General features: G+C 59.4%; 1 protein-coding gene across 1 annotated transcript in view; it reads left to right on the top strand.

Moving 5' to 3' along the window:
* SND1 (staphylococcal nuclease and tudor domain containing 1) overlaps window positions 1–26,348 on the top strand; it is a 483,811-nt gene that overhangs the window by 216,779 nt on the left and 240,684 nt on the right. Inside the window, exon 13 of the mRNA XM_054040282.1 lies at window positions 22,291–22,401. Coding sequence (XP_053896257.1) covers window positions 22,291–22,401 — 111 coding nt within the window. The remainder of the gene's footprint in view (window positions 1–22,290; window positions 22,402–26,348) is intronic.

Below are 26,348 nucleotides of genomic sequence, written 5' to 3'. Positions count from 1 at the left end.
ATGTGCCAGAGAGAACAGCCCATCTGAGGTGAACGGCAGCCGTTTGCAGCCTTTGTTTCAGGGTGTCTGCAGACTCAGGCAGGCAGTGTGGCAGCCACAAGGGCTAGGAGCTTCTATTGAGAATTGAAGCCGACGTTGTATAGAAACTGGTGAAGCCCCATTCTCCCCGAGGGCAGCTGCCTAGTCCCACTGGTGAGCTGTTGTGTGGCCTGGCGCATGAAGGGCACTGCCCATGCTCGCCACCCCAAGCTGGTGCGTGGCAGGGCACCTCAGCTAGGATGTGATGGCTTGCTTCCTGTGGGACATAAAGCAGCTTCTGCTCAGGAAGAGGGTGGGGTAGTGTTTTAAATAGTTGAGTCACTTGGTTACTGTGGTGACAGGGGCTGTGTGGGTACCTAGAGAGAGTGCATGGCCGTGTACTCTCTGCCTATCTGTCTGGCCCCCTGGAAGTCAAAGCATACAGGACCATGTCCACACACCTAATCCTCTTCAGGGAATCCACGTCCCTGCCGATGCCCTGCAGAATGGTCCAGCCCCGCGTGGTGGTCAGACCTGGGCTGCCTTCAGCAGTGTGGGCTGCAGCCTGGCTCCGTGTTTCTGTGAACACTGCTCTGGAGCCAGGCAGGCTGTTTTTGCTATTGTAACGCTCAACGCCCCAGGCGGGCTTGGCAGCTCGCTGTGAAGCGAGCAGGTTTGATTGAAAATCTGTAGCCTTACGTAAGGCTGTTTAAAAAGCTTGTCCTGACTTAATTTAATCAAACCCTCCAAATAAAGTCACATCAGCGGTCTCCACGGATGGCCACTGGGCAATGCTGGGCTCCTCTTCCAGCCCTCGGCTGTGTGGCAGAGCTACTAGTCTGTCCAGGAATGGACTGCCGCAGGGGGATGGCTGCAAACTTCTCCTTGCCTGGGCACATCTCCCGAATGGGATGGGGCCGGATCCGCTCTCTGGCCGAAATGCAGCAGTCCAGAACAGGGAAGGAGGGAACCCGGGCGTCGCAGGTCCGGGTGCCTCCTGCTCCATCCTCATCTTGCCGACTGCGCATGCGTATGAAGTTCTGCTGGGCCTCAGGGGCGTGAAGAAGTAGGTTGCTTTGACTGGAGGCTGGGGGAAGTGTTTCCTGCGTCTTCCCTGGCGCTGCCTGGCAGAGGGAAGCAGGCATGGCCGGCACAGCGTGAATTTTTGGCAAGGCCGCTCTTTGTGCCTACGGTGAGATTGTCAGCAACTTTCCCGAGAGCGCCGGTGGTGAATTAGGCTCCCTGCAGCTGCTGTCTGGGCTGCCCAGGCAGGACGGCGTGAGCATGTGTTGAATTTTGGCTTTGCGGCGCCTGGATGAGTCGCTCCAGCGCGTGCTGTAGTCTCAGGTTGTGCCTCCAACCAATCTCTCCGAAACACCTGCTCAGCTAAATCTCCCTGCCTGCTTCCAAAGCCCAGATAACTTCTTCCAAAATTAGAACTTGTTTCCTTCTAATCAGCCCCAGAATGTATTAGAGAGCTCACTCAGGGGCTGGCTGCTGAGGTGATTTAACATCAGATTTGTAATGATTCCTCCATTAATCCTGGTATTCTGGGATTTAATGCTTACTGCCCTTTGACCGATGGAAATGAGGAGAACTTTGATTTCATGCGTATTGGATCTGGCCAGATGCCAGCACCAGGGTGAGCTAGTTCTCCCCTCTAAATGGGTATGATTCAAGCGCGGGAGGCTGGGAGGAGATCACGAGCACAGGCTGCAGGTGTCTTACAGGCCTTGTGCGTGTAGCCAGGGCATCCTCTTTGTTGGCCAGGCGAGTTTTGAGCTGCTGTGCCTGGGCGATTGGGTCTCTCCCCCAGGACACCCACCCACCCCTTCTGCTACAGTCCCAGAGCCGAGGGGAGTAATGAGGGTTGGAACCTTTCCCCTCGCGTCGCTGGCTCCAATCCAGTTTGGGTCAGTGGTCACCATCTGATTGCGGTGCAGCGGCCTCTGCGGAATGAGCACTGCACCCAGTGCTAATTGGGGCTCTCGGCGGCAGGCTCAGGAGAGGCACCAAAGACAGGATGGGCCGTGGAGAAGTATTCCTCCTCTGCGGGGTGCGCTGGCTCTGCCTGCGTCTAGAGAATGGCCCTTAGCCTGGGGAGGGGGTTGGGGGGCAGCACCAAACAGCTCTGCCCTTCCCCGGGGGCGAGGGGCTCGCTAGCCAGGCAGAGAAGGGCTGGGATTGCTGCCCCCGGGGAGGGGTGATGGACTTGGCTGTGCTGCTGTTCTACGCAGGGATTGTGACCCGTAGTTCAGCTTGCTGGTCTGGGGCTCAGGCCACCTGGGCTCTGTTCCCAGTTCTGCCATCACCCTGCTGCGTGACCTTTGTGTACGTACACTGCCAATGTGTGGGGGAGGAACTCACTGTGGGGGGTGGGTGTCCAGCACAGTAAGGGAGCCAGGGTCTGCCTGGCACAGTGGAGACCCCAGGTCTCCGTTGGGCAGACGGGACGGTGCAGCGCCCAGCACAGTGGGGCCTTTGTCTGTCACAGTGTGTGGTGGCAGTCTCCGCTGGTGTCCTCAGGGCTCTCCCAGAACCCAAAGAGCCTATTGAGAAGCTTTGGCTCCAGGCTTCTTGTCTCGTGAGCCCCCTCCCTGTCTGTGACTGTGTCCAGCTGGCCTGACAGCTTTCTGCACTGTGCAAGTCTGAGGTTTCCAGGCAGTAAATCCTTGCCTCTGTCCCCAGCGGAGTCCAGAGGGGTGGGGCTGCAAGGAAGGATGCTTCTCTCTGCAGGTGCCAATGCGAAATCTGGGGCCAGCGCTTGGCCGTGGACACCCCAAGTCCTGTTTCAGCCTCGAGGACGCGCTAGGCCTCCTGCACCCCCAGGTGAATTTCAGCCTTAGCTGCAGAGAACGGCAGGCCTGTCAAACTTAAGAAGCCAGCTGCTTTTTTTCTGATCGCCAGTCCTGGCTTCTCCTCCAGTTTAACAGCACTCTGCCTGAGGTGACTGCATGTGTGGTGCTATTCCCCTCTCCCTTGCTTGGTCTGTGGGAGTTGTTTTGGTTTGTTTTTGTTGGTACCTTCTTGGATCCATGGGGGAGTTTTTATTTTCCCCTGATGTTGCATTCTCCCCCAAGGAGTCCTGGATCCGGATCCATTCTGCAATGGGAATCCAGCCAGAGGAGCCTTTGAAGTTTGGGGGTGGGGAATTGTTTGTTTTTAACCACAGCCTGACTGTCTTTTCTCTGTTTTCTGGCCACATGCGACGGCCTGGGGTTTGGGCAGGTGGGGGTCTCCGTGGCGGCGTTTGGATGGTGCCATTCTGGATCTGGGAGAGTACGTAGAAGGGATTCAATTATTGATCATTATGCTAATTCTGCATAACAGATGGTAGCCGGTCCTAGAGCTGAACAGGAGCGCTTGCAGGGAGGGGATTAACCTGCAACCAGCATTGCAGCCACACATGCTACCGAGACAGGTCGAGCTGCTCTAGGATCCCCGTTGGGCCGCTGGCTTTGCCAGCTGTTCTCGCCTCACATCACCGGGAGGCACGTTAGGGGCCAGCTCTTGTGCAGTGGCGGCTGAGTTCATGCCGTGCTCCTCGGCGCTGGGAGCACCGGGGCTCTGTTGAGGACGGGCTGCCCCGGTTAAGGGATAGTTAGTGCCAAGGTTGGGTCTCCCCATGCTGGCTGGCGAGGGGTGAATTGTCACATGCAGGATGAGGATCTGGAAGGAGTGGGGAGCCCTGCAGGTCCCACGGCCAGTGGAGAGGCAGGGGAAGTTCCTTGCTTTCGTAAGCTCTTGGAATTACAGCTGCAGCCCTGGGATGCTTGGCAGAGACGGGCTCCCGTTTAGCCCTGCAGCACCCCTTGTTTTGAGGGGAGTCTTGAAGTGCCCAGCATTCCAGCCAGGCTTGAGGTCCTCGATCTGCATCAGGCCTACCAAGCTGCAGAGCAGGGCATAGTTCGTTCTCTGTCCCCCCGTGGTCGGGCCGTGGCTGTTCACAGCCAGAGCAGATACCTGGCATCGCTCCCAAATGCCTGTGCCTAGACTCCACTAACCCCTCCCCTGTGCTGCTCCGGGCCTGTCTCCCTCTCATGCTTTGCCATGCCTAAAGCTTGTATTGCAGGCTCCTGGGGGGAGGGGGCACGTTGTTCCAGGACTCCTGTGAAATGCCCTTAATGCTCTTCAGGCAAAGTTAGGACTAACAGGTCCGAAAGCACTTGGCAAACAAGATGCAGCCACTTCTGCCGTGGAGTGTAATGCACAGGGGTGTGGGTCCAGAGCTGGAGATCCCTGCGTCCAGTCAGACCTGCAGGGGGAATTGGTCAGCAGTGTGGGACTGGCTAAGACACTAGGGCTGTCTTCTTCCCTGTCCCGAGAGCGAACGCTGCCCTCAGTGTGGCTGTAGTGATTCGGCCACCTGCCATCATCCGGGGATGTCTCAGCTGGAGGCCTGGGGCGTGGGAGAGAAGAAGGGACGGAGTAGAGCCTGCACGTCCCACTCTGCCTATGCAGGTCTCTCCTCCAAGGCCTGCCCTGAGTTTGCATATGCAGGTGGGGCAGGGTCTCTAAGCTCCCAGCTGAGCTCTGAGGCCAAGGTGCTGGGCTCCTTTTCTGCCCCGGAGAGAGCAGAGCTGGGGGGGGTTTGGAAGGCGAGATCCTGAGAGAAGCTGTCTGATGCTCAGTGCTCTGGGGGGGCTGGGACACTAGAAGCGCTTTGAGCCGCACTGGGAGAGCAGAACGGGAAAGCCCCAGCCCTCGCTATGGGGAAGGGCTCGAGCAGCGGATGGGTTTGGGGAGCCTGGGTTCTGCTTCGGAGTGGGAAAGGCTTTCACTGCCTTGTCTCAGTTTATTGGCTTGAAAAATGGGGATGCCAAGCCTGCTCCTTCCCGCGCAGCATGTCTGCACGGAACTAGTCGCTCCTTGGCTGAGAGGTGCCATCAGCGCAGAGTAAATTATGGTGATGAAATTGGAATCCGGGTCCTAAGCTGAGATGAGGTCACAATATTTCACAGGTTCCAGACTGCTCCTTTCCAAATGCACAGCCCTGGTGCTCTCGCTCTAAATAGGTTATTCATCCAAGAGAATTTCCTTATCGGGTACAAAGCGAGCGGAGATATGTCTTCATTGAACAGGGCTGGGAGTTACTTAAAGGGACATTGTCAAGCAGGTCAGACTCCACATGTGACCTTGCCTTGACATTGTTGCAGTTTGGCAGGGACCCTCTAGAATAAGGAGCCTGGTTTTATTTCCCTGTGTCCTGTGCCAACCGGGGTGACCTGCAACAAGGGCAGCCTCACACCCACGTTCTTTAGCTCTCCTGTCTCCTCTGGGTGTGCTGGATTCACAGTGGCTAAAGAACAGTCTGCAGTGCAGTGCTGGCAGCCTCCCTCAGCTGCCGACGAGGGGATGAGGAGCACAAGAGTAGAGGCAGGAGCCGTCAGAAGGCAGAGTTTGCGGGGCATCAGTAGAGCTCTGTGTGGTGGTGGGGGGAACCCAGGGCTGGGCTAGCAGGAGGTAGCAAGATTGAGAGGCACTGGCAGAGCTGGGTGTGGGGAGCCCAGGGCTGGGCTAGGAGGGGCTGCCGGGCAGGACTCGGGGGCACTGGTAGAGCTGGGTGTGGGGAGCCCAGGACTGGGCTAGCAGGGGCTGCCGGGCAGGACTCGGGGGCACTGGCAGAGCTGGGTGTGTTGAGCCCAGGACTGGGCTAGCAGGGGGCTGCAGATCGGGAGTGAGGGGCACTGGCAGAGTTGTGGGTGTGGGGAGCCCAGAGCTGGGCTAGCAGGAGGTAGCAGGACTGAGAGGCACTGGCAGAGCTGGGTGCGGGGAGCCCAGGACTGGGCTAGCAGGGGCTGCGGGCAGGACTCGGGGGCACTGGCAGAGCTGGGTGTGGGGAGCCCAGGACTGGGCTAGCAGGGGGCTGCGGGTCAGGACTCGGGGGCACTGGCAGAGCTGGGTGTATGGAGACCAGGGCTGGGATAGCTGGGGGCTGCGGGTCAGGACTGAGGGGCACTGGCAGAGCTGGGTGTGTTGAGCCCAGGACTGGGCTAGCAGGGGGCTGCGGGCAGGACTCGGGGGCACTGGCAGAGCTGGGTGTGGGGAGCCCAGGACTGGGCTAGCAGGGGGCTGCGGGTCAGGACTGAGGGGCACTGGCAGAGCTGGGTGTGTTGAGCCCAGGACTGGGCTAGCAGGGGGCTGCGGGCAGGACTCGGGGGCACTGGCAGAGCTGGGTGTGGGGAGCCCAGGACTGGGCTAGCTGGGGGCTGCGGGTCAGGACTCGGGGGCACTGGCAGAGCTGGGTGTATGGAGACCAGGGCTGGGATAGCTGGGGGCTGCGGGTCAGGACTGAGGGGCACTGGCAGAGCTGGGTGTGGGGAGCCCAGGGCTGGGATAGCTGGGGGCTGCGGGTCGGGAGTGAGGGGCACTGGTAGAGCTGGGTGTGGGGAGCCCAGGGCTGGGCTAGCAGGGGGCTGTGGGTCAGGACTCGGGGGCACTGGCAGAGCTGGGTGTGGGGAGCCCAGGACTGGGCTAGCAGGGGGCTGCAGATCGGGAGTGAGGGGCACTGGCAGAGTTGTGGGTGTGGGGAACCCAGAGCTGGGCTAGCAGGAGGTAGCAGGACTGAGGGGCACTGGCAGAGCTGGGTGTGGGGAGCCCAGGGCTGGGCTAGCAGGGGCTGCGGGTCAGGACTGAGGGGCACTGGCAGAGCTGGGTGTGGGGAGCCCAGGACTGGGCTAGCAGGGGGCTGCGGGTCAGGACTGAGGGGCACTGGCAGAGCTGGGTGTGGGGAGCCCAGGACTGGGCTAGCAGGGGGCTGTGGGTCAGGACTCGGGGGCACTGGCAGAGCTGGGTGTGGGGAGCCCAGGACTGGGCTAGCAGGGGGCTGCGGGCAGGACTCGGGGGCACTGGCAGAGCTGGGTGTGTTGAGCCCAGGGCTGGGCTAGCAGGGGGCTGCGGGTCAGGACTGAGGGGCACTGGCAGAGCTGGGTGTGGGGAGCCCAGGACTGGGCTAGCAGGGGGCTGCGGGCAGGACTCGGGGGCACTGGCAGAGCTGGGTGTGGGGAGCCCAGGGCTGGGCTAGCAGGGGCTGCGGGTCAGGACTGGGGGGCACTGGCAGAGCTGGGTGTGGGGAGCCCAGGGCTGGGCTAGCAGGGGCTGCGGGCAGGACTCGGGGGCACTGGCAGAGCTGGGTGTGGGGAGCCCAGGGCTGGGCTAGCGGGGGCTGCCGGGCAGGACTCGGGGGCACTGGCAGAGCTGGGTGTGGGGAGACCAGGGCTGGGAGAGCAGGGGCTGCCGGGCAGGACTCGGGGGCACTGGCAGAGCTGGGTGTGGGGAGCCCAGGGCTGGGCTAGCAGGGGGCTGCGGGCAGGACTCGGGGGCACTGGCAGAGCTGGGTGTGGGGAGCCCAGGGCTGGGATAGCTGGGGGCTGCGGGCAGGACTCGGGGGCACTGGCAGAGCTGGGTGTGTTGAGCCCAGGACTGGGCTAGCAGGGGGCTGCGGGTCAGGACTGAGGGGCACTGGCAGAGCTGGGTGTATGGAGACCAGGGCTGGGAGAGCAGGGGCTGCGGGTCAGGACTGAGGGGCACTGGCAGAGCTGGGTGTGGGGAGCCCAGGGCTGGGCTAGCAGGGGGCTGCGGGTCAGGACTCGGGGGCACTGGCAGAGCTGGGTGTATGGAGACCAGGGCTGGGCTAGCAGGGGGCTGCGGGTCAGGACTGAGGGGCACTGGCAGAGCTGGGTGTGGGGAGCCCAGGGCTGGGCTAGCAGGGGGCTGCGGGTCAGGACTCGGGGGCACTGGCAGAGCTGGGTGTGGGGAGCCCAGGACTGGGCTAGCAGGGGCTGCGGGCAGGACTCGGGGGCACTGGCAGAGCTGGGTGTGGGGAGCCCAGGGCTGGGCTAGCAGGGGCTGCGGGTCAGGACTGAGGGGCACTGGCAGAGCTGGGTGTGGGGAGCCCAGGGCTGGGATAGCAGGGGCTGCGGGTCAGGACTCGGGGGCACTGGCAGAGCTGGGTGTGGGGAGCCCAGGGCTGGGCTAGCAGGGGCTGCGGGTCAGGACTCGGGGGCACTGGCAGAGCTGGGTGTATGGAGACCAGGGCTGGGAGAGCAGGGGCTGCGGGTCAGGACTGAGGGGCACTGGCAGAGCTGGGTGTGGGGAGCCCAGGGCTGGGCTAGCAGGGGGCTGCGGGCAGGACTGAGGGGCACTGGCAGAGCTGGGTGTGGGGAGCCCAGGGCTAGGCTAGCAGGGGGCTGCGGGTCAGGACTGAGGGGCACTGGCAGAGCTGGGTGTGGGGAGCCCAGGGCTAGGCTAGCAGGGGGCTGCCAGGCAGGCCTGGGGGGCACCAGCAAAGCTGTGTGGACGGGATTTCCGACCTGGAATAGCAGAGGCACTGCTTGTTAGCTCTGCGGATGGAATGACAATGCTGCATGGCATCTGAGTACACCCTGCGTGATCCTAGACCCAGAGCTACGAGCCCTAAACTCTGTGGGCACCGAATTCACCCAAGCACTGAAGGAGAGACTCGCACACCATGCTGATTTCCTTGTTCAACGGCCGGGTTTATGACTCTCTTCCAGCCCAGCTTGCTCTCAGCACCAGGAACTGATTTCTCAAACCCTCCAATTTAAGCTGGCCCGCAGTTCCAGGAGCGGGGTATGGGATGGGGGTGGGCGCCGGCAGTGGGACTCAAACCCCACATGGCGCTGTGCAGGATTGGGGGGCTAGGTCCAGTCCTCGCTGTAGCTCTCGGCTCCAGAGTGGTGGTGGTGTGCATGGTGCCTTGCAGGAGACAGAACAATGGCTATTGCACACAGACGCTTTGTCCCGGAGAAGGTGAGCTGTGGCCAGCCCATGCCCTTTTAGCATTTCCTTAAGCTCTGCAGGGAGAAGGGAGCCCCGATGAAGGGTCCTGTGGTTTGGGCCCGGGGCAGGGCTTCAGCAAGACTTTTTTGACAGTCCCACAATGTTCTCGTAAGAAAGCTGGAGAAACGTGGGCTTGGCGGAACTCCTGTTACGTGGATACATAATTGGTTAAACAACCACTAAGAGTCACTATTAATGGACCGATGTCGGATTGGAGGGAGGTCTCAGGTGGGGTTCCCCAGGGATCTGTTCTGGGGCCGGTGCTGTTTAACATCTTTATCAACGACCTGGATGTAGGACTAGCGAGCAGACCGATCAAGTTTGCAGATGAGACAAAACTGCGGGTGTTGCAAACACTTTGGAGGCTAGAGCTAAAATTCAGAGGGATCTTGATAAATTGGAGAACTGGACTTCAGACGACCAAATGAAATTCAACCGAGACCCATGTAAAGTGCCACGCTTAAGGAAGGAAATGCACAAATACGGACTGGGGGAGAACAGGCCTGGCAGCAGCACTGCTGAGATGGATCTGGGAGTTGTGTGGATCACAACCTCAGCCGTCAGCAATGCGATGCTGCTGCAAAATGTCAGGCTGCATTAACAGAGCCGTAGCAAACAAGTCGCGGGAGGTGCTAGTACCGCTCTACTCGGCGCTGGGGAGGCCTCAGCTGGAGTACGGTGTCCAGTTTGGGTCACCCATGTCTAGAAAGGATGTAGAGAAATGGGAACGGACCCAGAGGCAAGTGACAATGAGGCTCAAAGGGATGGAACGCCAGTCATAGGCGCAAAGGCTGAAGGAACGGGGTGTGTTTAGTTTGGAAAAGGGGAGATGAAGGGGGGAGGTGACAGCGGTCTTCAGATACTTGGAAGGCTGCCATAAAAAGATGGAGAAAAGTTGTTCTCTTGCCACAGAGGGCAGGACAAGGGGCGATGGGCTCAAACTACAGCAGAGCAGATTGAGATTAAATCTCAGGGAAAACTTCCTAACTGTCAGAGCAGCAGGACAATGGAACAGACGCCTCGGGAGGTCTGGGAAGCTCCTTCCCTGGAGGTTTTTCAAAGGAGACTGGAGCCATCTGTCCTGGATGGGTTAGACACACATCCTGCATCTTGGCAGGGGGTTGACTAGATGACCCTTGCGGTCCCTTCTAGCCCCATGGTTCTGTGTTGAGCAGCGAGGTTCAGAGCTGGGCACTGGTTCGAGCCCAGACCTGGTCAGTAACAGCAGAAGGTTGTCCCTGTCTGATGGGCATTTGCAGCCCTAACTCAGTGTCCTAGAGGAGAGGTGCCAACATCCCAAGTGCCTCACTGCAGCTGGCTCTGGCTGGTCCCCTTTGTGGGCACCTTGGCAGAAAGAAGGAGGGCTGGGAGAGCCAGGGGAGCTGAGCGCCTCCCGCCAGGGCTGGCAGAGCCTGTGTGTTAAACGGACCCGGACAGCACTGTCCATTCTGCGACGACGGGTTCCATTGCTGGGACCGATGGGGGCCTTCACTGGCGTGGGAGGTGACTTGGTCAGCGTGTAGGCACTTGCCCATGGAAAGGAGATCTGACAGCCTTGCTAAGGGGGGCAGAAGAATATCCAGTGGCTGGGACTCGAGGTTAGACACATTCAGCCTTGAAAGAAGGTGCCGTTTCCTCGCAGCAAGGCTGAGTGGAACAGTTCACTGGGGCGGTGGTGTGCTCACTGTCGCCTGGAGTCTTCAAGAAGAGGCTAGGTACGTTTCTAAAAGCTCTGCTTTAATCCGGCATTGGCCTGGATGGTCGTGGTGGGCCTTCCTGGCCTGGCAGTCTGTGAATCCCCCTGTTCATCCCCTTCCTTCCCTGGGGTGTGTGGAGACCGGGATTGCCCTCAGCATGCTCAAGATAATGCTTTAAGTTAATGATCATAATCATACTTCAGGGCTTCAGCTGGCTCGCTGCCTGCAATGGTCAGGAAGGAATCGCTCCCCCTGTCATGTATAATTGGTGAGGGGTTGTGACGAACTGGGCCTGTTCTTACTGTGGTGTGTGAATGCTGACAGGGGAGTGTGGCTGGATAGTCTGCATTGGGGGATGGGAGTCTGCCCGAGGGCGAATACCTGGGCGTGTAGCATGGGAGCCCAGGAAGGGGTTGGAGGCCAGGTGACTCCTTGGCCGGGGAAACTGAACAAAGGCTGTGGGAGGGGTCGCTGAAGGCAGAGTGCGGGAAGCAGGCTGGAGAGATGGCTGGGAGGCAGGGATTGCTCTGACCTCCCAAGGGGGGGCTGAGATGCCTGGGACCCCCAGATGGACCTAACTGAGGGGGGCCCTGTTGTCTGTGCCTGCAAGACCTGTCTTGGACTGTATTCCTGTCATCCAAATAAACCTTCTGCTTTACTGGCTGGCTGAGAGTCATGGTGAATCGCAGGAAGCCGGGGATGCAGGGCCCAGAGTCCCCCGATACTCCGCGACAACTGGTGGCAGAGGTGGGATCTACTGCACCCCGTGGACGGAGCTTCCTGCAGTAAGTGACTGGGGAGCAGTAAAACGAAGGGGGATTGACGGGGACCAGGCGTGCTGAAGAGTGAGAGAGAGACGGTTATTACCCCTGGGAGTGTGTGACCAGCGAGAAGGACTTTTGCAGTAACAGGGTCCCCCGGGGGGATCGCAGCGGGTGGTCCCAGGGGCGGAGGAGTCTGCAGCTCGACCCTGGCAGAGAGGTGGTGACCTCGAGAAGGGCTGGCACACTAGGGGGCCCCCTGGGAACTGTGGGGAGCTGTGAGCACACAGGCCGGTGAGTGGCCAGCAGGAAGATGTATGCCAAGCGGCTTAAGAGCGACCTGGTGGAGCTGTGCAAGCAGAGGGGGCTGTGCATTGGGAGGCTCACCAAAGAACAGCTCATTGCCCGGCTGGAGGCGGAAGATCGCGCGAATGAACTGATCCCTGTGTCTCAGGGAAGCAGCCTGGCAAATGCAGCGCAGGCACCAGTGTCTGTCCCAGCTGGGAGTGGTCAGCCGGCTGCTGAGGGCTTCCCGAGACCCCTCCTTCCTATGCCTAGGGGAAGGGTGGGGAGGAGCCCAGCAAATACCGAAGACGCCGTGACCCCCCCGGCCAGCAAGGGACCCTCCCGGCGAAGCTCGCCGGCCAGCAGAGGATCCTCCCGGCGACGTTCGGCATCCGTGGAGCAGAATTGGCTGGAATGGGAGAAAGAGCTAAAACTGAGAGAGCTGGAGGATCGTGAACAACAGAGACAGCATGAACGGCAGGAGAATGAGAGACAGCGTCAGCATGAAGAGAGGCAGAGACAGGAGAATGAGAGACAGCGTCAGCATGAACTGGAACTGGCGAGATTGAAGGGCAGCGAACCCCCGGCTGCGGTGAGTGAGGGGGAACCCAGGACTGCACGGAGCTTTGATAAGTGCATCCTGGCCCCACGCAAGGAGGGGGAGGACATGGATGACTTCCTGGAGGCCTTTGAGACGGCCTGCGAGCTGCACCGGGTTGATCCCGCGGACAGACTCCGGGTCCTTACCCCCTTACTGGACCCCAAAGCCGTGGCATTGTACCGCCAACTGGAAGAGGCAGAGAAAGGGGACTACGAACTATTCAAAAAGGCCCTGCTACGTGAGTTTGGGCTGACTCCTGAGATGTACCGGGAAAGGTTCCGGAGTCAGGATAAACCCCCTGAGATCTCATATCTGCAACTAGCCGTCCGCATGGAAGGATACGCCAGCAAGTGGGCTGATGGGGCCCAGACGAAGGAGGACCTGGTCAAACTGCTGGTACTGGAGCAACTGTATGAGCGGTGCCCATCCGACCTGAGGCTGTGGTTGGTGGACAGAAAGCCAGAGAACCTGCGACAGGCAGGCCGGCTGGCCGATGAGTTTGTAAAGAGCCGGTCAGGAGATAAAAGGGAGGAGTCCCAAAGGAACAGTCCCACCACAACGCAGAGAGAGAGTCACCATGGGACCTCCCCGTGGGAAAACACAGAAAAAACCCATCAGAGGGGAGCTGCTGGCATCAGGACCATCCGACCTACTCAAGGGGACCCATGGGACATGGGCTGCTACCACTGTGGCCAAAAGGGCCACATACGGGCCCAGTGCCCTAGGCTCAGGGACAGACTGAGCAGACCGAACCCACAGAGGGTTGACTGGGTAGAGACCCAGCCCGGCGAAAGGCAGCATTCCCAGGGAAGGGGGGCTGGCAGAGTACCACCTGCTAAGGAGGGAGGAGAGCTCCAGGCCAGCTCCTCTAGGGGGCTGGATGCTCCAGACTCAGGGTTTTTGGTTTATATGGTAGGCGCGGGGCTGTCCCTCCGGAGAGAGTACCTTGTTCCCCTGGAGGTGGATGGGAGGAAGGTCAATGGATACTGGGATACGGGCGCAGAGGTGACGCTGGCCCGGCCCGAGGTGGTGGCCCCAGATCAGGTGGTGCCCAACACCTACCTGACCCTGACGGGGGTGGGCGGAACACCAGTCAAAGTGCCCGTGGCAAGGGTACACCTGAAGTGGGGGGCCAAGGAGGGCCCCAAGGATGTGGGGGTACACCCGTATTTGCCCACTGAGGTATTGATGGGGGGGACCTGGAGAACTGGCCAAGCAACCCCCAAAAGGCACTGGTTGTGACCCGCAGTCAGAGCCGGCGAGGGGCACTGCGCCCTGGCCTTGGGGGGGGTGCCTTGCCTGAGGCGCAGGACCCTAACCTGGTGGGGAGGGAACGCCCAGGGACACGGCTCAGGGAGGCTGCAGCTTCAGACCCAGCGGGCGAGAGAGAGCAGGTGGCCATCCCTGTCCCAGCTGCTGAGTTCCAGGCCGAGTTACAAAGAGATCCCTCCTTGCGGAAGATAAGGGACCTGGCCGACCTCAATGCGGTACAGACCATGGGACGAGGTGGCCGGAAAAGGTTCCTGTGGGAGAAGGGGTTCCTGTACCGAGAATGGGCTCCCCCAGGGAAAATGGAGTCAGGGGGGATCAGGAGGCAGCTGGTGGTACCCCAGAAGTATCGCCGCCAGCTGCTGTGCCGGGCCCATGACATTCCCCTCTCAGGGCACCAGGGAACCTGGCGTACCCAGCAGAGGCTGCTACGGAGCTTTTACTGGCCTGGGGTCTTTGTTACTGTCCGACAGTACTGCGGATCCTGTGACCCCTGTCAGAGGGGGAGGAAGGCCTGGGACAAGGGGAAAACAGCTTTAGGACCCTTGCCCAGCATAAAGGATCCTTTCCGGAGGGTGGCCAAGGTTAAAAGAGCGGCTCTAAACCAAGAGAGCCCAAAGCACAGACCTCCAGACTGGAGCGCTGGGAGAAGACCACAACCCAGTTGGAACCCCAGGGGTATTGGGGTGGGAAAAGGGCACAGGCCGCATAAACCTTCCCACATGCGAACTGCGAGTGCCATCAAGCACCCCCGACCTAAGGGGGGGCATGAAACTGGAGGGGCCTGGTGTAATTCTCACCAAGGAATGGGAGGGATGCGGGGGCATCCATGGGAACGGGGGTAGGTTCGAACTTCCCCGGGTCACTGGCTAAAGTGACCCTGCTCAGTTCAGTCTCGAAGGGGGGAGATGTGGCGAACTGGGCCTGTTCTTACTGTGGTGTGTGAATGCTGACAGGGGAGTGTGGCTGGATAGTCTGCATTGGGGGATGGGAGTCTGAGTCTGCCCGAGGGCGAATACCTGGGCGTGTAGCATGGGAGCCCAGGAAGGGGTTGGAGGCCAGGTGACTCCTTGGCCGGGGAAACTGAACAAAGGCTGTGGGAGGGGTCGCTGAAGGCAGAGTGCGGGAAGCGGGCTGGAGAGATGGCTGGGAGGCAGGGATTGCTCTGACCTCCCAAGGGGGGCTGGGATGCCTGGGACCCCCAGATGGACCTAACTGAGGGGGGCCCTGTTGTCTGTGCCTGCAAGACCTATCTTGGACTGTATTCCTGTCATCCAAATAAACCTTCTGCTTTACTGGCTGGCTGAGAGTCATGGTGAATCGCAGGAAGCCGGGGATGCAGGGCCCAGAGTCCCCCGATACTCCGCGACAGGTGTATTTTGGGTTTTTTCCCCGCCATCCTCTGAAGCATCAGAGATTGGCTGGAGATATGGGACACGGACAGGGTAGGCCGGTGCTGTGATGTGATGCAGAGCGTCTTCTGGCTTAGCTACCTGGCTTGTGGGTCTTGCTTTTGTGCTCAGGGTCTAACCGACCCCCAGATCTTGGGTCAGGCAGGGGTTTCTCCTCAGGTCAGGCTGGCAGGGACCTTAGGAGTTTTCGCCTTCCTCTGCAGCGTGGGGCATGGGTCACCTGGGCAGGGCTAACCTAATGGCTTTGTGCCATCAAGCATTGTTGGCACCGTGGTCTCACCTGTTCTCTCCCTGTGGCTCACCGTTTGCTCTCCCACGATCTGAAATGCTTTGGTCTCAATACAAGGGTAGGCGGTTGAGATTTAAATCAGGCCAGATGAGATGGTCCTTTAGCCTTAAACTCTGTGAAACTGGATTAAAACATAAATTGGGCTGGAGCCAAGCTGCGCTGTGCTGGCTGGGGTCTTCCCATCAGCCTGGCTGTTCCTGGCCCTGCCTCCCCTGCAGAGGAGTCGGTGTGCTGCGGGAGCCCAGGTGGCGGTGCCCGTTCCGTTGTGATTCCGCGCTGCTCCCCGAGGGAGCCTGCACAATGGGAGAAAATGCCAGCTACTTTACTTGTCTTAGAAAAGCCATAACCGTGATATCGCTGAATAAATGAAGCCATCAGCTAGAAGTGGCAACAAGATTACAGTGCTTCAGAAATGCTGGGGGCAGGATGAAATGGTCTGTTTAGGGAGCGGGGAGCGAGAGCTGATTTGGGTTTTCCTCGGCACTTTACTCGTCTTCAGTCCCCACTCCCACCCCCAGGATCTCTTGCTCCTGCTGCCTGAGCGTTCCCGAACAACACAGTTGGGTTAAGTGTTCAACTGACACATGCACGATTTCCCCCCGTCCCTTTGGGGGGGCTGGGCGCCTGCCCTGTCCCCACTAACGCCACGCAATGGCAGCAAGCCCCAGGGCACAGGAGCTGCAGGACGGGGGCAGATGCCGCCTGGTATCCCACCTCCACCTGTGGTAGTACCAGAAGGGTTGGGGATGTGCCAGAACCGCCTCTCGCTGTCTGAGGTACCGTACTTGCCTGGCCGTTACCGTATTATCACAATCTCCTCATGTCCGTATCCTGCCAGCTCCCTGGGGTGGCCGGGCAGGAGTCACCCACGTACTATGGGGAGAACTGAGCCCCAGAGCAGCGGTGTGGCTGGCCCAAGGTCACTCCGGCAGCCTGTGGTGGAGTCCTGGCCTCAGGGTTCTCTCCTCTCTGCAGTAGCAGTGATGGGGTAACCTGCCCCCCTTAGCGGGTGGCCTGGCTATGAAGCCAGCACAGTGATGGGCCCTTCCAGCGCTCATCTGTCGTGTTCCTGTGGTGCTGCTCTTCCCCACTGCAAATTCTCAGCCCATGGTCCCTTGCTCACCCTCTGCTGAGGGGCCCCCCGGCCAACCGCACCCTGAGCTGGAGTGCGTGGGTCCCCCACTCTGTGCGCATGGGGGTGGGAAGTGGCTGGGATTGGAGCACTCCTTGTGAGGCCCAGTGAACACCACTGTCAGTATGTCCTTGCCAGGACTTTCATGCTGATTTTCTCCATGGCTGCTCTTAGAGCAGCGCTCACAGGAGGTGCCGATGCTAGGCATGGTGGCTCTAGCCCTCTCCCCTGTGCTCCAGCAGGCTGAGTTGTCCGGCTGCATCAGCCCTTTGTTGTGAGCTGATTATCAGTGGCTGGGGGGCTCTGATTCCTTTGGAGTAGGACTGTCCAAGGAGAGGCTGTGGCTCCCCACCCAGGTCAGTGGGCTGGAAGTGATGGCCCAGGGTACGGCTCCTTGCCAGAGGCAGATCTGTCTCAGGAGCTGAGGTGTCTTTGCTGTGTGTTGGGCCCCTCTGGCCAATTGTGGAAGCTTGGGTGCTGGGTGCACACAGGAACAGGGGGCGGGCTCCTGGCGCTGGCTCTCGGGCTTGTCCCTCGGAGGATTTCAGTGCTTTCCCTTGTAGGCCGGTGAAGCTGCCATGAGGGACCCTGGGCAAGTCACCCTGAGTCAGTGATGGGGCTGGGAATAGTGCAGGAGACCAGGACTCCTGGGTTCCACCTGCTGGCTCCCTCCCTCCTGCTGTGCATGGCAGTAGCTTTTTCTGAGGGAGCGAATGGGGATGGTGAGCATGGGGTTCAACAACTATCCTCTTCTTCGGGTGCTTGCTCATGTCTAGTCCAATATAGGCGTGCGCCCATTGCGTGCATTGTCGCCGGAAGACTTTCTTCCAGTGGTATCAGTCAGGTCAGCTCTGGTGCCCCTGGAGTGGCGCCTCCATGGTGCGGTATCACCTTGGTTACGTACTCCAGCTTCTGGAAGGAGGCTGAGATTTCTCTGCTCCGGCTGAAAACGCGTCAGGCGGGTGAGTGGCGTGGAGCTGCACCCGTCAGCAGTGCCCTCCCTTTGCCAGCCTTCCCTGTACTCCAGGGCTGCAGCTGTGCCACAGACCCAGATCCCAGCAGGCAATTCTGAAATGGAGATTTTTTTTTCTTCCTGGCATCCCCTCACCTGGAGCACTGCTGTCCACCCTGGAGGTGGCTGCATTTCAGCTCCCACACCTCTGTGGTTAGCACAGGTAGCTGAAGCTCTTGCAGGAGCTGGGGGAAGCGCTGGAGCAATGTAAAATTGGAGAGCGTAGAATGGCAAATGGCCTCTCAGTTTGCTGAAGACCGTGTCTCCGCTTCCCAAATGTGCAGGGGAGGATGGAGTCTCAGATCAGCTCTGCCCCGTCCCCCTGTGCCAGTCGCTTCCAGAGCCCGATGGCTCTGAGCGTGTCAGGGCTGGAGCAGGGGTTTGGGCTGCCCGGCACATGGAAGAGAGGAACCCAGCTAACGCCATGCCCATGGCTGTGCAGGTTTCGCTGTATTTTGGGCTGTATAAGTAGGGGCATTGCCAGCAGATCGAGGGATGTGATCGTTCCCCTCTATTCGGCATTGGTGAGGCCTCATCTGGAGTACTGTGTCCAGTTTTGGGCCCCACACTACAAGAAGGATGTGGACAAATTGGAGAGAGTCCAGCGGAGGGCAACAAAAATGATTAAGGGGCTGGAGCACATGACTTATGAGGAGAGGCTGAGGGAACTGGGATTGTTTAGTCTGCAGAAGAGAAGAATGAGGGCGGATTTGATAGCTGCTTTCAACTACCTGAAAGGGGGTTCCAAAGAGGCTGGATCTAGGCAGTTCTCAGTGGTAGCAGATGACAGAACAAGGAGCAATGGTCTCAAGTTGCAGTGGGGAGGTTTAGGTTGGATATTAGGAAACACTATTTCACTAGGAGGGTGGTGAAGCACTGGAATGGATTCCCTAGGGAGGTGGTGGAGTCTCCTTCCTTGGAGGTTTTTAAGGCCCGGCTTGACAAAGCCCTGGCTGGGATGATTTAGTTGGGAATTGGTCCTGCTTTGAGCAGGGGGTTGGACTAGATGACCTCCTGAGGTCCCTTCCAACCCTGAGATTCTCTGATTCTGGGATTGCCAGGAAGCGCTCTGGGCCTCCTGTTCGGCCTGTGCGTGTCAGTAAAGATGATGCCTGTGCACAGAAGTGTTCGCCTGGGGCTGCATCTGGCCTCTTTCTCCCCCCCCCCCCCCCCCCGCCCCCAGAGGAAGAAAGCTGCTGTGGAGCCGGTGAGCTCCCCCCAGCCTGCCTTGGCCAGCGCTGAGCAGGGTGTGAGCGTGTTTGTGTGGACACCGGGATGGGGATGGGGATGGGGCCAGGTTTACAAGCCCCAGGGACTGAAACTCTTTCCGTCCCCGGAACAGGCACCGCCTGAGCAGCCGAGGGTCAGGCTCCTGTCCCCTCAGCCCTGCCCGCCAGGAGAAGGGGGGAGGGGGGAGCTCCGGCTGCAAGGCCCCTCTGCTGAGGTTGGTAACGAGGGGGCAATGGGGATACCTGTCGGCTGGGGACTGAGACCTGCCAAGAGTTCACGGGACACCTGCCCAATGCCAGCAACTCCATTAGTCAGCCTGGGTCAGAGATCTCCCCCGGGAGAGCTGGGCTCTAGCCCCCATCTCCTCTAGCCCCCATCTCCTCTGACCTGCTGTCCCCCACTCCCTGAGCTATTGGCTTTGCAGAGCTGGATTCCTGCGAACTCCGTCTCGAATGGGCGTTGCATTGGGGCACCTCTCGCAGTACGCCAGGGCCTGGTACGGGCTCTTCAGTACTGGAGCCCTGTCTTTTTGGTGTTCTTGGAAACCTGCTGGTTGAGGTGTCTCGCTTCCCCTGTCCCGAGGGAGGGTGCATAGCCCTAGTGCCAGGCCACGGGTGGTGTGAAGTGAAACTGGGAGCATCTTCCCATGCGAGGCGCTTTTATTCCCGCACAGAAGCGGGCCTGGAGGTGAATACCGGCTCCGCTCCCTCTCCTGCACCTTTCCCGCGCCGCATCCTGTTCCATGTGGGGTGCAGAGGGCTGGGTGCCTGGCTCCCGTGAGCCCTGTTCAGAGCTGGGAGCTTTGTTGCCATTACAGTTGCTAATTTCATGCTTAGTTTTTCAACTCCAGCTGAGGAGATGGGATGCTAGTCCGCCCTCCTGGAGGTCAGGTGCCAATCACTGCCTGGGCTCCTCTCCCAGCAGCGTCTATAATATTGAATCCGAAATCTAGGCTAACGTGACGAGAGCTTCTCCATAAGGCACTTTGCGCCAGCTGTTCTGGTGCCACCCCCTTCCCTGCTGCAAAGCTCCGGCTTTTAACATCAGCACAAACGCACAATACGAACCTCAACGAGCCGAGAAGCCGCAGACGTTTCTTTAGAGATGTGAAATGTGTCAAACTTCAGCAAGCAGCATTCGACCAGCATGTGCTGGCTGACTGGCTAAGAGCCGGAATGGAGACTCAGCATTCTCGCGCGCCCACCCTCCTCGCTTTGTACAACGATCTGCAAACACCCTTCAGAAGCAAGCGTCTGGGATGCTTTCTGCTGAAACGGAGAAAATCACTGGGGAGTGAACCCCGGCCTCCCTGGCTGCCGAGCGGTTGCACTAACAGGCCTGGAGTAAGCCACATAGAACCAAGCTGCTAACTGCTAATCCTAGCAAAACTCAGCTGTTGGCAAACGAGCCCAGCTCTGCTCCCAGAGCAGCCTGGGCCGGCCTCGGGCTCCAGGGAGGCTGGTGCACCTAGTATCAGCCTTTAGGACCTCAGCTGAGGATCACGGTGCAATCTGCTGGGAGCCCTCAGGCTGCGCCAGTGCAGCCCTGCCAGGTGGAGATGGGAAGGGGGCGGGTTCGGGGCCATGGCAGTGGGAGTCCACCCAGACACAAGCTACAGATTGTCTTGGTGCTCTGAGGGCAGATGTCCTCAGTGAAGGGCAGGGAGGTTTTCCCCTCAGCTTCAGCTGCTGCTCTGTCCAGGGTCCAGGCTGATCGCATCCGGGCTGTTGGAAAGCCAGGAAGGTGGGGTGGAGCTGGGAGACGTCTGTATGTTGCTGCATGGCTGATGAAAGCTTGCTCCCCTTACGGCCTCGTACAGAAGCTGAAGGGTGAGCCCCCAGGGCGGGGATCTGGATGCTGACGCCCATCACAGCTCGCTGGGTGGAGCATGAGAGACAGCTGCAGCATGTCGGCCCTGTCCTGGGCCCTGCCATGCCTGAGAGCCAAGCAGGGTGGCGTGAATGCAATGGAAGGGCCCTGCCTTTTGCCGTGGCCAGGAGGCGTGCATCCCGCAGGGCTGCTGGTGCGCTCTGTTCTGGGCTGGAGTGTTGTCAGTTGCTGGGCAGCGGGAGGGCGATCTGGGCAGTGCTGGGAGAGGCAGGTTGCGCTGAGAAATGGTTCATGCACTGGCTTACGGCGGCAGGTTGTGCTGTTGGAGGAGGTGTTACTGGCATCGGTCGGCAGGGCTCCTGGATGCTCTGAACACTTCGGCTGCATGCTGGGTGGAGCCCTGTCCCCCCCCCACCCTACCCCACCTCATCAGGTTTTCTGCGCTGTGGACGAGCTGACTCCAGAGAGGGAAGGCAGCGTGTTCTGCGTTCCACGGGTGGCCAGAGCGGGGTTCCTTGTGCCACATCCAGGCTGTGGCTGGGCTGCGTGCGTGCGTGGGCTGGGAGGCTAGCCGAGAGAGTGGTGAGGAGGCCTCAGCCCGTTGCACCAGCCTCTCCGGGCAGCAGGTCTGACGTGTCGGGAAGAGCCTCTGCGGACCCGTGTTGCCTTGTGAAGCAGGATGCACATGCTGGGCAGATAATTTAACCATGTGCCTCTGTCCCCTTGAAATAAAATTATTCTCCTTAACTGCCAGGGGGCAAATTGTCACGTACATACCCTTAAAAGGGGTTCAGTCACCCCAAGTCCTTCAGGGCTGTGGGTTGGGGCAGGGGGCACCTGTGCTTGCAAAGAGTGCTTTGTCATCCACGTGTGTGGGAGGAATGCGGGGAGTGGAGGTGGCTAAATGCAGCACCTGGCTTGGCTCGGAAAGCCAGGGTGTGTGGGCTGCTGGGAGCAAACGGCCTTCTGTTCGCCTCCCCGGAGCGTGCCTGGGAAAGGAGCTGAGGTGCTTATTCCTGGTTGCCTGGCATTTCGAGTGCTACCTCTGCAGCTGCCTCCCGCTGCTGCTGATTTCCTCACTTACGAATCCTCTGATTTTCCCCCCCGTCTCCGAGGCGAGACCTAATCTCAGCTTTCGGCACCAGCCTGGCCTGAGCCCCCTCCCCACGGCACAGAGCGCGGAGCCGCTTCAAGGGATGAGTCCAGGTTTGTAAGTTGTGAATTACCGGTGCCTGCCCTGCGTGTGTAATTGGAGAATTACTGATGCGCTCGGCCAAGTGCAATTCATGAATTTGTTTAAAGCAGCATAATGCCATGGCAGCCAATTGACCGCGCTCCGCCAGGGCTGGGCCCCTGATTGGCATACGGGCTTCAAACCGCAGCCACTCCCCGCACTGAGGAGCTTCGCGCCTGACCTTTCCTTCCCAGCGGAGAAAACCGTGCACGGTTCTGAATGTACGAGAGTGATGGGAGCCTTTGGCAGGCTGCTGTTTCCGGGTCCCAATGCAGCTCCCCTGAGTGAACTGGGAACAGGGCCTGGTGTTGGCTTAACCCCCAGAGTGCTCTGCCCTTAGCCGCTCGCTTTCCCCCTCACTCCCACCCAGCGCCCAGTTGTGCAGCTCCATAGCTCCTAGGAGGCCCCTGCACCAGAGCTGTGGGGCGGAGAGCTGCTCTCCAGTGGGGCTCCTTCCGTCCTACCCCTGCCTGGGCTTCTGCTGGGTACCAGGGACCAAGGGATGCTGCAGCTCTGCGCTGCCGGGCGCCTCTGGGAGCGTTGGAGCCCTGCCTCGCGGCTGAGCTGCTGCTGCTCCCATGTGTGATGTTGCATGTTACATAGGTGACAGAGAGGGCGTAGCCATGCCCAGTGCAGGGGGGTGTGCGTGGGGCGGGTTGCCAGGACTGACCCTCCCTCCCTTCCCCCAGCCTGAGTCCCCAGTGTCTTTGTGTTGCAGAAACATCGCTGAGGCCCTAGTGAGCAAGGGCCTTGCCACAGTCATCCGCTACCGGCAGGATGACGACCAGCGATCCTCGCACTATGACGAGCTGCTGGCCGCAGAGGCACGGTGAGTGGCCAGGAGAGCTGCTGGGTGAAGGCCTCTGGGAGAACACGCCAGGCTGTGGGGTGTGGGAGTGCGGGGCTGGGGTGTGAGTGCTAAGGACAGGGTGGGGGGAAAGCGGGGGGGAACAGCTGGGGCGGGAGGGGAGGGAGGTGAGCTGAGGTGCGGGCACTGGGCATAGACCATGCTTGGGTGTTCTCCATTCTGCCGTGGTGACTATCCCCGGGCCTGGGAAGAGTCACAGCAGAGCCCCCTGGGACGGGGCAGGCTGCGTGGGCTCAGAGCCGGTTTCAGCACATCCACTTCCACTGTAAACTCACTGCTGCAGCCAGGCGTCGCTCCTCCCCCCCCCCAGCTTCATCACTCTCTCTCCCCCCCTGCCCCCCCGCCATACCCACCTCCTCGGGCAGCAAATAGGGGGAGGGGCTTCCTCGCTGAGCTCCCCACCCTGCAGTCCCTGTCCACCCCCTGCTCTGCCCCTTCCCCGGATTGCTGACCGCAGCTCTCAGGGCTGGGGATAGTGAGTCCCCTGTAGCCCCCTCCCCCATCGCCTCCGCTGATCTGTCTGGCTCCACGTTGAGTTCTCGGTTACCCTCCTGCTTTTCCAAGCTCTGCCCCTGCTCCCCAGCTGTGTAACTTGCCCACGCCGGGCGTGCTGCTCACGCCCCATTCATCTGGAATCCTCCCTTGGCCTCTGAGCCCCCCGCCTCGCCTCTCCGTTCTTTAGCTGCCTCTCTAAGGCTGCGAGTGCTGCAAGCCCCCAGCGCCTTGCATTGCAGAGTGAATGTCTGGTGCTGCAAAGGGCTCTGTAGTGCTGGCAGCGTGCCAGGCGTGCTGTGAGTCAGTGGGTACGGTGTAGTGCATTTGGATTCTCCATGTTAATTCTGGAGCTCCCAACAGGCAGATTAAAGAAGATAACATTTTAAAAATGCCTGGGAGATTGTTTGAATCTTCCGGCCCATTGCATGTATCAAGCTTGAAAAGGTGGTCAGGCTGAGGGGAGTTCAAAGGGCCGAGCTTCGTTCCCTGGGGCCGCGTACACAGCAGAAAGCGTGAGAGCTTCCTGCCCCAGCCTGTCTGCAGGAGCCGTAATTGCATTTAAAGAATATGACATCTGAGCCGATTCGAAGGACTTCCAACACATTCTGTGCTCATGTAATTAGGTTGGGGTTATCTTGGTGAGAGAAATGCAGGCAAGTGGTTCCTTTTGCCTGGTGCGTCGTCTGTTCTGTCGGCAGCAGAACGGGCAGGGCGAGCTGCGGCTCTGCAAGCTCATTCCCCGGCTGCCCTCCCTTCTCTGGCTGATGGCAGGCCAGCCCAAGCAGCTCCCCCAGCCCCGGGCGGCTCCGCGAGCCTCCTGGTTCGTATTGCTGCTTCGCCCCGGGATCCCAGAGCACTTGGCAAACATTACAAGAGGCCACCTGGTAGGTGTGCAACTGGGGATAGCACCTACTGAATGGGGAAACTGAGGCACTGTGGTCGAGTTACTGGAAGCAGGCAGTCTGTGGTGAAGCCTGGGGCCCAGTTAAACCCCATCAGTCGGAAATGTCCCCCTGAAATCAGTGTGGGCGTGTCCCCTCTGCTGTTTTGGGGGGTTCACTCCCACCTGCTTGTGCCTCTTGGTGGTGATGCACTGAGGTGTCCATCGTGCCGCCCCCAGTCTCAGAGTAGAGAGCTGGCGGGTGACTCTGCTTCCAGCGGTACAAGCGTCTGGGTCTTGTCCTTCCACTGAAGGGCCTGGGAGCTGTGGAGCAGGGGGTGAGTGGGGGGAGGTGTTGGAACGGTCAATGGGATCAGTGTGTGAAGAGCAGAAAGGGAAAGGAGAAGCTAGGAGAAGCAAATGAAGACAGGAAGATGCCGATGACTTTTAGGGAGCAGGGGCGTGGGTCTGTGCCTTGGAAAAGCTTACTGGAGCTCTGCCGAGCTGTGAGATGGTCCACGTAAAGTCTGGCCAGGATCCATGGTTCCTGCCACGCTGCTAAGGCCCTTAATGGGCCCTGGCGACCAGCAGCGAAGGAGGGAGCTGGGGAGTGGAGGGAAACGGGCTTGCTTGGGCCAGGTGGACCCTGCTTGGCTTTTCAATGTCATGGGGTCCCTGGGGTGGCATACAGTCAAAACCTGTTACGAACCTAGGGCAGGGCCCAGGTGGCTAGGCTGGAGAGTGTCAGGAAACCCAGGCAGGGAAATTTTGTGGCGATCAAAGGCACTATTAGGAAATCCAGAGTGAAGGTCAAACTGAAGCAAACCCCAGCCTCCCCTGGCAATGCCTGGCATTACTGCTGGCCTAGGGAGAACCCGGCAGCTCGGGCACTTGGGCTCCTACTCACACACGTGCCAGGTCTGGTGTCTGCACCAGCGGCCAGATTCTCATTGCGCCAAGGCCCCATGTGAAGTAGACACAAATCACATTGACGCCCATGGGAAGGCCCGTGCCACTGCCAGGGCGGTGTGAAGGGGCTGTAGTGTAGACAGCTCGTCGGCACAGCTGGCGCAGGTCTGAGCGACACGCGGCTGGTGGCAGCCCCTGGAGCCGAGCCGAGCCTCCCCGCATGGATAAAGCGTCCAGTGGTTTGGTTGGCTCAGGCCGCCTTTCCAGCAAACCACGGCCTGCCCAGAGAGCCGCTCCAGATGCTTGCGTAGGCAAATGGAATGCGAAGCCTGCTGGCTATCCATTACACACCTCTCATTAGAGGCGGAGGGAGGTGGTGAGCCTGCCTGTCCACACCACGAGATTGCAGCGCTTGACAAGCACAGAGGTGAAGCGCGTCCCAGTATCAGAGACGTGTGCGTGTGAAACCAGCTTTCAACCCAGTGCTCTGAGGCACGTGCGGGCTTCTGATCGCGCCCAGCATGCAGAGGATGAAAGGCAGATGGGAGAATGGGGGCGTGGATTAGTACAATGGCTTTGCCAGAGTCCTTCCAGTCCACAGCCATACTCTGCAGCCTTCTGCCAGCCCCAGGAGCAAGACCCAGAACCTGAAATAATACAACGGGCACAGCCGGGCCTGCTTGAAGGAGCAAAGGATGGTGTGGGGGGCGTGGGGGCGCGGCTGGCATTGCCCTGGGGCAGAGTTAAGAAGGACGAACAGAACAGGGAGTCTGGTATCCCTCTGGGGGCAGAGTTGACGAGAATGGGGGGGAGGGTTAGGTATCCGCAGGGGTCTGTTTTGGGACCGGCTCTGTTCAATATCTTCATCAACGACTTAGATATTGGCATAGAAAGTACGCTTATTAAGTTTGCGGATGATACCAAACTGGGAGGGATTGCAACTACTTTGGAGGACAGGGTCATAATTCAAAATGATCTGGACAAATTGGAGAAATGGTCTGAGTTAAACAGGATGAAGTTTAACAAAGACAAATGCAAAGTGCTCCACTTAGGAAGGAACAATCAGTTTCACACATACAGAATGGGAAGAGACTGTCTAGGAAGGAGTACGGCAGAAAGGGATCTAGGGGTTATAGTCGACCACAAGCTAAATATGAGTCAACAGTGTGATGCTGTTGCAAAAAAAGCAAACATGATTCTGGGATGCATTAACAGGTGTGTTGTGAGCAAGACACGAGAAGTCATTCTTCCGCTCTGCTCTGCTCTGGTTAGGCCTCAGCTGGAGTATTGTGTCCAGTTCTGGGCGCCGCATTTTAAAAAAGATGTGGAGAAATTGGAAAGGGTCCAAAGAAGAGCAACAAGAATGATTAAAGGTCGTGAGAACATGACCTATGAAGGAAGGCTGAAAGAACTGGGTTTGTTTAGTTTGGAAAAGAGAAGACTGAGAGGGGACATGATAGCAGTTTTCAGGTATCTAAAAGGGTGTCATAAGGAGGAGGGAGAGAACTTGTTCACCTTAGCCTCTAAGGATAGAACCAGAAACAATGGGTTTAAACTGCAGCAAGGGAGGTCTAGGTTGGACATTAGGAAAAAGTTCCTAACTGTCAGGGTGGTTAAACACTGG

The sequence above is a fragment of the Malaclemys terrapin genome, chromosome 1, assembly GCF_027887155.1.
Source record: "Malaclemys terrapin pileata isolate rMalTer1 chromosome 1, rMalTer1.hap1, whole genome shotgun sequence".
NCBI classification, from domain to species: Eukaryota; Metazoa; Chordata; order Testudines; family Emydidae; genus Malaclemys; species Malaclemys terrapin.
Note: the sequence above shows the minus strand (reverse complement) of the source record. Positions and strands in the feature narration are given on the sequence as shown.